The sequence below is a fragment of the Eumetopias jubatus genome, unplaced genomic scaffold (assembly GCF_037043125.1).
Source record: "Eumetopias jubatus isolate StellerSeaLion01/CBP00866 unplaced genomic scaffold, mEumJub1_p1.0 scaffold_8, whole genome shotgun sequence".
NCBI classification, from domain to species: domain Eukaryota; kingdom Metazoa; phylum Chordata; class Mammalia; order Carnivora; family Otariidae; genus Eumetopias; species Eumetopias jubatus.
Window position 1 is genome coordinate 63,628,896 of NW_028274814.1, and position 12,043 is coordinate 63,640,938.

A 12,043-nucleotide genomic window follows, 5' to 3' on the forward strand; every position below is an offset into this window, starting at 1 on the left:
ATGAGTGAATACATGTACAGCACTTAGAAGCATATCTCTCATGCAGTGCTAAATAACTGCAGGGGTCAGAATTTTGGAAATTTGGCAAAGGGTACACTGTTCAAAAAACAGAAATAATCCAAAAAAGCACTTAAGTTTATCAAGCATTTGGCCTTTTTTAAAGATTGGTAGGAGTGAGCATCCTGTGCAATTATTTTTTTTTAACCAAAGAGTCCTTGTCTTACAGAAAACTAAAAATGATACTCTTGAAAGCTTACCATCTCCCTGTAACTTTTACTATTAAGAGTTCTCCTTTAGAGTGTTAAATTTTTTAATATGCCTGGATCCTGACTTTCTCTGTCCTGGCTTATACTGGCCCTGCTGCTTTCTACAGCATCCAGACACCAGGATGATTATACAACAGCAAAGAAAGATGACAGAGGTACAGAGGGCCACTGGAGCCAGCCACATCTTTGAAGTCACAGATGCCCATTCAGGTGTCATGTCTTCATTCTCACATGTGTGGTTTCTGCTGTTGGACCCCTTGGTTTTGTTTAGTAATTGCTTGCTTCTGTTGACTTGGGATGGAATAGGCCTATGAAAAAGTTTTGTGTCTATGGGAACAAAGAAAGGAGAAATAGTCTTGTTATCTGGGTTATTGATGAAATCAGTGCTGTGTGACACCATATTTAACTCTGTGGTAATGGAGTCATTCAGGGAAACGAGTCTTGCCCAGGAATCTGTGGTTAATTCCTTGGAATACCTGGTATTGTTTGTGTTGACAAACAAATCTTGATGTGGGGTTGATGATGGTGCCTCTGTTGATGGTAGCATTTGGTTTATCACAGTAGTTTGTTGTTTATCTAAATGTGTAGTTTTTAAAATCCTTAGTCTGTCCCATGTGTTAGATGAAGAACGGGTATTTAGATATGTGGGAGGTGATTGTTCAAAAATCAGCAAATCTGGATCTATACCTGAAAGATAAATAAGGCATCATTCATTTTATTTTTTATTTCAAGGAGAGAACTTAACAGATTGGAGAAGTCTTGGGTTTGCCAGTGAGTTAGTGAAATAAGCTTAAGTTCAAATTCTATTGCATACTTCTAAAAAGGCTTAGAAACATACTGACCACATTTGAACTTATCTTAACTTTCTAGAACACTTTCTGTTATAAACAACTTTGGCTACAACATAGAGGATTCTTTGTGTCCGCCGGGCCTTTGGGTAACAATAGCCAATGTTAGTGCAAGAATTGCAAAAGATAGTAACCATTTGAGATATATAGCATCTTAAAGTTCTAAAAAATGAATAATACAGAAGTGTAACTGTATTCAAAATCATGAGCAAAGCCCTCCGTCTCCTCCCTTCCCAGTCCCTGGGGGTCCTGACTTTGTCTTCACTATTTTCTCTCTTGTAAAGGAACTCCTTTCCCTCTGACTTCAGACACGTGCAGATATTGCTCCATCTGTAAAGGGGAAGAAAAAACCTCTCAACAGCTTTTCAATTGTCTCTCCTGTCAGTTTCTGTCTCTCTCCTTCTCTCCTTCTAGACACACCAACATCCATTTCCTTTCTTTGTTGTTTGCTTTCTGCCATCTTGTTCCATCCTTGCTATATTCTGTCAGAATTATGTTTCTGAGGTAATCAGTAGTTTCCATATTTCCTGATCAGCCTCATTGCTTTGACTTCTCTTTTATCCTCAGTACTACTGGCCATCCTTTCCTTAAAATTCCCCCTCTGTAACTCCCTGGAACACAGACTCTCTTGGCACTTTACCTCAGACTGCCTGCTTCTCATTTTTTTCTTTCTTTAGCTCGTTCTCTCCTTGATCCAGACTGGTTGTGTGCTTTCCACAATCTTTAGTCCTTTGTCTTCTGCTGAATTTTCCCTTCATCTCACCCATTCACCACACACACATGAGTATCCTCATCAACTGTCACCACCTACATCGGTGACACTGAAATCCACATGACCAGTTATTTCCTCTTTCTTGGTCTCCGGTCTCATTTCTCCTGTGCTCTCCTGAGGGTCCTGACATCTCATGTCATCACTGAACATTCACAAAGCCAAAATCCTTTTGTCTGGCTCTCTGTCTCTTTCAGTGACCTCACCAATTTCCCTCATCCATGCTGGAATCTGTATGTGTGCAGAGGAATCGTTGACTCCTCTCTCTTCTTTTCCTTCATCCAAGAAGTAACTAGGTCCTATCCAGTTCCCTCCCAAAGTGCTGGTAGTCATCCCTCCTCTTCATTTGCAGTTATGGTCACCTTCTCCAGATCTAATGCCTCCCTGACTAGATATTCTAATTTGCATCCCACATATAATTTTCCTAGACTAAAGACAACCACACTCATCACTTTAATGATGGCATTTTCTCATTAAATGCCTTTGTTGGTTCTCTATTGCTGACAAAGTCAAACCAAAATACTGCTCTGTCCAAAGCCCTTTTGTAACCTGGCCTACCCTATCTTACCCAGATTTTCATTGCAACCCCAAAAGTGCCCCTTTTGTAGCCAGACCTGTTTTCTTACTTTCCAGCGGTGTGACACAGAACTCCTTTATCTTGCCTCTGCCAGGCCTCTTCCACAAAGCTGCCTCTGAATTTTGCTTTCTTTAGTCTCCTCTTCTTTTGAGTGCTTGTACTTGAGGCAGTATCACACACTTTGGTATTCAATTACACATTCTACACTAATTGTGAGATTTGTCACAGCAACTAGATTGTAAGAAATTCGAGGGCAGAGATATGGCTGCCATCTTCTGCAGTGCTGCTCCCAGCCTGAATTAGATGTTCAGGAAGTACAAATCGATAACGAAATTTATCACCTTTGTATTTGGATGGCAAAAATCTATTCTTTCGGTGCGCCTGGGTGGCTCAGTTGGTTAAGCGACTGCCTTCGGCTGGGGTCATGATCCCAGGGTCCTGGGATCGAGCCCTGCATCGGGCTCCCTGCTCGGCGGGAAGCCTGCTTCTCCCTTTCCCACTCACTCTTCTTGTTTTCGCTCTCTCACTGTCTCACTCTGTGTCAAATATATAAATAAAATCTTTAAAAACAATCTATTCTTTCATGTTTACCAGTTTGCAGCCTGAGTTTATATACATGGGCAAGGGACACTTGAGTGTATTTATCTAAAATAATGGATATCTTGGTTATCTTGGGACCATTGGTATGCTAATGTATGTTTGTAAGTGCATTTCCTTGTCCTTGACATCCATCTTTGTAGAATCCTTGTATGCAGTGTCCATGGACCTCAAAACTTCCATTGAGCATTTTCTTTATTCCTGGTAGCACCCTTAGCCCCTGCAGTAGAAATGCCTTTTTTGGCTCTTGCTGGGGGCTCCTGGAATAAACGTAATGCTTAAGCTCTTCTTCAATCACATACGATTTGTTATCATCTGGAATGAACTCATCATTGCCGAGCATGCCAAACTAAAGCGAATTTACTTTTAGTTTTCTGCCCTGGATGCCCAAACCTTTTCCAGATAGAGATCGCTGGAAAATAATGATTCAGGTTGTTGCCAGCCAGTTTCTAGCGTTATACATCTCTACTAGAGCATTACCAACATTCTTCAACATAAATACAAAATACTTAAATCATTACCTTCTGTTATGTTGTATAAAATGGCACTGGTTCCGGGCTCTAATATGCAGCTCTCCAGCGTGGGGCAGTGAATATGGAGGCAGTTGACATTGTCATGAATAGGATCATGGTAGAAGACAGCCACGTTACAGGAAACTAAAAGGAAAAGTGCATCTGCAGATGGTTTTGGTTTCTCCCAGCTTGATGAGCTCTGAGTAACTTATATTTCTTTCCCCCAGAACATTGGATTAACAGCAGTATATTGCAGGGCTATGTTCAGACATCTTACAGAACATTGTGAACTACAGTAACTGGTTTCCCTGAATATGGAAAATGCCCTTTTAAAAGAAACTATCCACTGTTTTTCTCTAATCTTTCACACATTCCATTCCACACAGGATTACCTGGAATCATTTTCCAATCCCAGTATTTTATGTTCATGAAAAGTTCAATTGGCTACAGAAGCCCCTCGGGCTTATCAGATTTATAGTTGCAGTGCCCTCTCAGAATGCTAAGGCACTGTAGTTCACCAGAGAAAGAAATACGAAAATAAAGTGACAGATGTTGTAACAAAAGAGGGAGTCATGGGAAGGCAAAAACTGCAATTACTGGGAGAGGCCCAGATGGTGGAAAGGCAGCAGGCCAGGTGAACACTACCCTGATCCTGATTATAGGGGAACACTAGTCCCATGTTGCAGATCACACATCCAATGAAAAGCCTATTCAGTGTCCTTTAAAGAGGAAGAGAGTCTACTGACAAGGATGTGAGCATTTGGAATTCTAATGGGTAGGGGTACATCACTGATGCCATCCCCCTTCTACCAAATAAGTTTGCTCCATAAAATGGACTATGTTATTTCTGGAAAACCTGAAGTGTGATTTGCTGAGTGCCAGTCTTCAGTCTGTCCTCCCTAAAGTGCAAAACAGGCTTTCCTTCTGCTGCAGTGTAGCAGGGACCATGTGCTGGGAAATATCCATTGACCAAAGGTATCAACTTCTTTAATAAAATAAGATTACAGAGGAATAGCATACAATTACCAGACCTCAGAGTATGCCTAAAGCTGTTGTGGAATTGTGGTTGGCAAAACCTTTGCTGCTTCTGTGTAAGGTTAACTGTGGGGAGCTGCATTCCCCCCCGCCCCGTTACTTCTGGGGCATCCAGGAGAATAAAGAAGAGGGCAGAATTCAATTAATAATACATTGCTAATACATTTTAGATTACAAATGCTTTCCCTAAAGACTGGGCTGTCAAGTTCAAGGGAAAGGACTAAAAAATATTCAAATTTAGACATCTAAATTTTTGATAAGAAAATAGTTGCTGTAAAGAGAGCAATTTTAAAAGATGTTTTATATTCCTCTTTGTGTATACTTTAGAGTTCCTGTTCCGAACAGGTTAGCTATTGCAGGACTGTGGCTTTTTAAAGTTCTGGCTTCCAGCTAAAAACAAAGACGTGTGTTCGTGCCCTTTCTTTTGGAGGAAGAAAACCACAACTTGGAAGCTACAGAGGCTCTAAAATCATGGAATTCTACTGGATGCTTATAGTATCCCTGGAAGTCGAGAGAAAAAAGTTTCCCTGTGATGGACAGTCAGGTAAATTGATGCCATGGGAAAATGCTGAAAGGTATCCCCCCCTCACCCACCTTCCTCAAGGCTTATGGGAATTAGAAGCATCTCTAAGGTGAAAATCTGGATTGGCAACCTTTTCAAAAAGATTTCCCTTTAGGGGCACCTGGGTGGCTCAGTCAGTTAAGCCTCTGCCTTCGGCTCAGGTCATGATCCCAGGGTCCTGGGATCGAGCCCCACATTGGGCTCCCTGCTCAACGGGGAGTCTGCTTCTCCTTTCCCTTTGCCACTCCCCCTGCTTGTGTGCTCTCTTGTGCTCTCTCTTTCAAATAAATAAATTCTTAAAAAAAAATTTCCCTTTAATAAATTAATTGTTCTCTTGTGTGCCTGATTAATTTTTGAGGGCTTAGCCTGGGGCAGCTTCTCACACTGTGGTCGGTTTACACCCTCCGGTAGCCTCAATCTGCATCCCAGAAATCTTCCATGCAGACTTGGATAGGAGGCACTGGCAATTAATAAGTTGGTATCAAACCATGGAAAGAAAGTGTGGAAGAACCAAGAGAATTATTTTAAAGTGTTGTGTTGCTTTTTCTGTTTCTTTCCAAGTAGCTTTAAAATCTTGGAAAAATGAAAAACAAATGAAAGAAGCCTTTAGACAATTGTAACTGGAAATTCTGCAATAATGAAATGTTTTCCTCATTATAAGCCTTGATCATATTACATGGATGATGCTCTGGTTCTGGATTTCGGACAAAAAAATTTGGAATATTTAATATATATATTTCTTTTCTTTATTTTTTGCTATTTGACATATATCTACCTATGTCTTTCAAAACATCAGTCACAATCAAAATTCCTGCTCAGTGCAACCGCATTTGCTCAACACAAGCAAGCACATTTCAAAAATTTGAAATACCAATATCACCAAAAGAACTTTGAAAAGGAAATTATTATAAATATTTTTGAAATCAAATATGCCATATTTGGGGACTATGGAAATATTGTTAGTTAACCATCGAGGAAATGGTAGCACTTTAGTGAAGAGACGAAGATTCTCTGTTACTTGTAGGTTCCATGGCATTCTGGATCATTACCAGATTTGTAAACTGTGCCAGCACTGATCCAAACGCAAAGTCAGTCTCAATCTCTCTCCCGCTCTCCCCCAGCCCCATGTCTCTCCCTCATCTTCCCTAGTCCTGTTCATCTGTTTGTTCACTGGAACCTCTGCCTAGGGCTCCTTACTTAGGTCTTCATTTTATAAGTTTCTCCTGATTTTGCGCAGGCATATCATTAATACTTACCATCCTTCCTAAGGCAGCAGCTCCTGCTGCATTTCTGGCCGGTGCTTTCAGAATAATACTTCAGGAACTGAGCTCCCAGCTTCTGAGACTCCTCCAGGTCAATCAGAAGCCCTGGGAAGCGACGGATCCAACAGTCTCTGTAAAAAATGGTGGGTGAGCAGAGAGAGTCTGAGGTCCGCCCCATGCTTAGGAGCAGTATCAAGGCTGTTGCCACCACCACCACATGCATTTCCCTGGTAGAAAGACCGGGCAAGAAGTTCGAGTTCCAGACAGACGCCGAAGCTGACCATCAGGGTTTAGGACAGTTTCTGGAACTTCAAGACTGTTGCTAAGGGACTCTCCTGGAGGGTCACCTTCTAGAAAAATGAAGCCATTCTTTGACTGCATAGTGATTTTTCTTTTGTTTCTTCCCAGCTGAGCCCTAGGTGAACATTTGACTTTCTGATGTTAATGTTGAACATTTTCCAGGCCATTTTGATACACTGTCCCTTATCCTCTTGAAGATACGGATTCTCTCCTCTTTTCTTTTTCTGAAAGTGAATAGTCACAGACACCTCTTACTAAGTAAATATAAAGACAAGTGGAAACCCTAGCCAAGAGTCTTTCTGAGGAAAACAATTAGTCACTTGACGTCAGATAAAGGAAGGATCCATTTCACCAGAAACAAGACATGGTTTTGTAAGGGGCTGATGTATGGTTTCAAAGGAACCTGTGACTGCAGATTTTTTTAAATTGTCTTTTTTTTTTTTCCTGTGAATTTAAGTTCTGGTATTTACATTCACCAGAGAACCAGTCTGTGCACGAGTTTAAATTTTTTGTATTTACTAAACTGAACAAAATAACCACAAAAAACCTTGAAAGTAAATGAAAACTGAAAATGAAAAAAAAGTTAAATTTTAATTTTGCAGTGATTTTGAAAACATTGAATGTGGATATATGGATCCTGGTCACTTCTTGGAGCCAGGCATTTTTCTTCCCCCCGACCCCCCGCCCCAAAAGGCCAGCCACAGCAAATGAAAAGCATTACAGTGAAAATTGTGAAGAAGTTCAAAATGGGTGCTATCTAATCTGTTTTCTGAGATTCATGTTTGCAAGTTATAAAGGATACTTCTTTGTGAAGCGTATACAAAAAGGCATAGTATCTCTGATTGAAGCAGAAATAGTTGCTAAGAAACGTGTATTAGAGAAATGATGAAATGGTTTTAAATTTCTAAATATTAATAAAATCACTTCAATTGCAATGCCAAAACATTTGAAAAGATACTAAAGGAAGCAAAAATGGCCTCTCACTTTTGTGAAGATTGTCGTTTCTATATCCCATGATGATGTCCAAGATGACAAATTAGTTCAAAGCATGAAACTGTTGCTTTTTTGTACCCATTTTTAGAGCAAGCATAAGTGAAAATCAGGTTTTGGCATAGAGTACAGCTGAACTGCTCTTTTCAAAAAAAAAAAATTTTAAAAATGAAGTTTTTTCTAACCTGTGATCTGGGTTTCTTTCATACCTTTTGCACAATGACTCATTCACTTGACACAAAAATGTTAACATTTTTTGAATTCAAAATTCTTTGAATTTTCATTTTCCCACCTGTTTCATAATAATAGCCTATCACATATGCTTTGATTTTTAGACATAATTTAATCATCAATAAGAAGAAAATATTCAAAAGGCTGAATAACTTTAAAAACAAAATATTTTACTTTCTCCTAAGCAAAAATTATAACATGGATTAACTCCTAACCTTGCATAAGCCACATAAAATACACTAAAAATGATAAATATGTTATTCTATTGAACTTCTCATAGAAAGCAAGTTTCAGTTGCTTACCTGCAAATAATCAGACTATTCGATCTTCCAAGGGGAAAGGGAAGAGAGGTTTCCTAATGGCAAAGCAAGCAACAGGTGAGGAACAAAAGATTACTCCCTGTTTCTCAATGAGGTTCCATAGAGATTGCAATTAGTTCATGCCCTGCGGACATAAACCGGAAAGTCGGCTTTCTAACCTTCTAACCTCCGTGTTTTTCAATCACAGTAAATGCGTTTCTTTCCTGTGATATATAATTCCTTGAAGTTCTCATGTATCCTGCAGGGATAATGGAACAACCCACAATTGCTTAATCCTTTTGCTGTCAAATGGTGTTCAAGTAAAGATCAAAGTTGCGCTTTAAAGAATCTCCAAGTTCCGATGTAAAAGCATGCTTTAAAATTTTTAAAACAATTTTTTTTTGGTGATTGCATAAACATTCAGTCTGGAAACCAGGAACTTCCTAGAGCCAAGTATTCTGAAAAGGGGAGATAGAAACTGGACTGCAGGGGCAGAGGGAGGAATCCACAATGGGCTGAGATTTGTGGCCCAGAAATATCCAGTCTCAAAACTTGTCCAAGTGAGATGAAATTGCAGAAACCAGAAAGCAATTCCAACTCTGAATAAAAAATTGCTATATAGCCTTTGTATAGATTTTATCAAATATTCAGAACCGTTACACTATTGCAATGCAGTGATATATTGTACGTATTTCCAACTGGGTGCTCTTGAGAGGGGTTCACAAATTGGATTCTTACCTTAAAAATCTGTCTTCTCTTCCAAGAGCCTGAATCAGTTGCTCTAGTGTGGGAACCAGAATTCTCCTAATTGTCCCAGGTGATTTACTAAGATGTTTGGAAAACACTGACATAACACTGACTGAAAAAAAATAGAAGTTTTGCTTACATGAAGATGCTCAATCTGAATTAAATATAAGCCATTTTAATTTTTTTAAAGATGTATTTATTTGAGAGGGAGAATGCACACATGGGGTGGGTGGGAGAAAGAGGGAGAGGAAAAACAGACTCCCCGCTGAGCGGGGAGCCTGACCTGGGGGGGGTGTAAAGTGGAAGGAGGCTGGATCTCCTGTCCCAACCCAGAGATCATGACCTGAGCTGAAGCCAAAAGTTGGATGTTCAACCCACTGAGAACCACCCAGGCGCCCCTGAGCCATTTTTAAAGAACTGTGCTACTTTATAAACTCATTTAAATTGTCCCATATGCTTTCATGAAAGGAAAATATTTCAGTTTTGCTTGTTGGAAAGGACATAATTTTTCTTAAAATGTTTTGCTTTTTATTAAATTGATGTATATTTCACTTTAAAAATCCAAACTGTACAGAAAAGTACAAAAAGAAATAAAAACTACAGTCCTATAGTCTTTTTTTTTTAAAGATTTTATTTATTTATTTGACAGAAACACAGCGAGAGACGGAACAGAAGTAGGGGGAGTGGGAGAGGGAGAAGCAGGCTTCCTGCCGAGCCCGATATGGGGTTTGATCCCAGGACTCTGGGATCATGACCTGAGCAGGAGGCAGATGCTTAACGACTGAGCCACCCAGAGGCCCCTACAGTCCTATAGTCTTAACACTTTCGTTAACATCCTTCTAGACATCTCTGTAAAAAATAGATACATATATACCATTTTACATACATGGATTCATACTGTTCCAGAAACTGTTTTTTAAAGATTTATTTATTTATTTTAGAGACAGAGAACAGGAGTGGGAGGGGCAGAGGGAGAGGGAGAGAGAATCTCAAGCTGACTCCACACTGAGCACGGAACCCACTTGGGGTTCGATCCCATGACCCTGAGATCACGACCTGACCTGAAACCAAGAGTCTGATGCTTAACCGACAGTGCCACCCAGATGCCCCTCCAGAAACTGTTTTTTAAAAATCCAGTGTAAAATTATATTTTTCAGGGTTTCTAAAGAAAGATCTACATGTATATCCAAAGTTGTAATGGCTCTACAGTATTTCATTCTACACATGTACCAAAATTTACTCTGCACTTCAGCTTCCTCAGCTGTAAAACAGAATAAAAAAATACTGTAATCCATGAAAAGCACTGCCAATGGTGCCTGGCATATAATAAACATTCAGTAAATGTTAGCTACTATTACTATTAGACATTATGTGTTCCATTTTTTTATTATTAAAAGCAACACTGTGATAAACATCTTGTACTTAAATATTTTTTTCATTCTCCGTCATAAGATGTATTTTCCATAAATTCTTAAAGAAACAGCCTATGTCTGACTCCTACTGTAGTCTTTTGTAGAAAGATCATAATATAAAGTGTCTGAAGTGAGTCATAGTACCACAAAGGCCAGTTTTTATTATTCATTGTTCAGTCAATAACAGATCTATAAAATTATACCACCAGTTATATATAAGCAATATTTTCATGAGGCTTAGAAATAATACTTTAGATCTTTTGTAAATGAGTTTATATTGCTTTGACTTTGCATTCCCAGCTGAACAGAAAGCTTACTATGTGAGTTACAAAAGTGATTTGATCTTTTAAGATACTTCCGATCCTAAATGACATTATTATCATATCAGGGCCAAACGAGCTTACAGGTTCAGTGCCCGCTATTGTCAGACTCACACCCCAGATTCCCTGCCTAAGCTAATCTTACTCTGATAATATTATGTGCGTGAATTGCCTTTCTGATGTGCATCGTTCTTTGAGTGTGATTTTTCGGGTCTGTTTTTAGAAGGCAAGAAAATACCAGCCTGAGGCATATCTATGATGTTTGGAAACAAAAGCATCCATTGGTGAAAGAGTCTAAAAGGACAGAGAAGAGACTAAGAGCCTGTTCTTGGCTGACCCACTGAATCTGGCATTGTTGCGAATGGAGGTACAAATAAATCCCAAGTCCAAGCCTCTTTGATGGAGGGTGTGCCCTCCAACAAAATTCCCCCGCTTAAGGCCTAATACGGGAGGTGGTACTACTTTCCTAAAGAGGTTGCTAAATTCTTGGTCACTCCCCACCTAAGAACTTTAGAATGTCTTGACTGTACCCTTATTGAAAACAGAAGTGTGAGAAACTGGTTGAGAATGGAGTTTTATCAGTAATGATTTAAAGGCCAAGTGAAACAAGGCAAAAAGGTAAAAGTTGTTCACAGAGCTAAAAAAAAAAAAGATGAATGAAGCAGGTCATAGATCCATCCTTGTCTCCTTCCCTTTTCTCAGGGAGGTCAGAATCTACTAGGATTTTTTCCTATGTCTTTAAAATTTTAGTTCCTTATTCATGGTGTTTTATAAAGAAAATAATGGAGGACAACACCTCACAATAAGGCAGCTAAGTTACCTAGTGAAAAGCACAAATTAACCAAAAAGGTGCTGAACGGATTTCATGCTTTACCAAGACGACTTTCTTCTCTGGTTTTTAACCCTTCCCCCTTCCTAAAGTAAAACGTTAATCAGCATTGTAGGAGGTATCTTGTTTCAAAAAGTGGAAATGTACTTATGAAGAAGGTGTCATTTAACAACTTGCCATTCAAGAAGACAGCTGAAGCGTGTAATAATGAAAATAAAGCCCAAACACATCTTCTCCCCAAGTTGAGGACTATGATAGAAGAATCTTGGTCTGGGAAAATTTTCAAGGTTTTTTTGTAGGATAAGTGCCTGCTCCCTCCCAATCCTTATCCCTCCATCTACCCAAAGCTAAACTAACCGTATCCCCCTCACCCCCTTCTAAGATTAATTCATATCGCATGAGCAACACGAGGTCCTCATTATTTGGGGTGCGCTTTCTATGCATTTCTTTGCAACGTTCAGTGAGAGAAGATAGGGAAGAAGTAGTC

At 39.4% G+C, this 12,043-nt stretch overlaps 1 protein-coding gene across 1 annotated transcript; it reads right to left on the bottom strand.

Annotated features, from left to right (window-relative positions):
* Positions 1-279: 279 nt before the first annotated feature.
* Positions 280-6,651, bottom strand: MANSC4 (MANSC domain containing 4). Its single transcript, XM_028113164.2, has 3 exons — positions 6,423-6,651; positions 3,579-3,713; positions 280-953 (listed from the first exon to the last, which is right to left on the bottom strand). The coding sequence occupies exons 1-3, from the start codon at positions 6,649-6,651 to the stop codon at positions 280-282; spliced, it is 1,038 nt and encodes a 345-aa protein (XP_027968965.2).
* Positions 6,652-12,043: the final 5,392 nt, after the last annotated feature.

Coding starts and splice junctions, on each gene's coding strand:
- MANSC4 (XM_028113164.2), bottom strand. CDS start 6,651: ATGCATGTGGTGGTGGTGGCAACAGCCTTGATACTGCTCCTAAGCATG. Junction 3,714..6,422: donor CTGCTGCCTTAGGAAGGATG/GTAAGTATTAAT, acceptor TTTTCCTTTTAG/TTTCCTGTAACGTGGCTGTC. Junction 954..3,578: donor TTTATACAACATAACAGAAG/GTAATGATTTAA, acceptor TTTATCTTTCAG/GTATAGATCCAGATTTGCTG.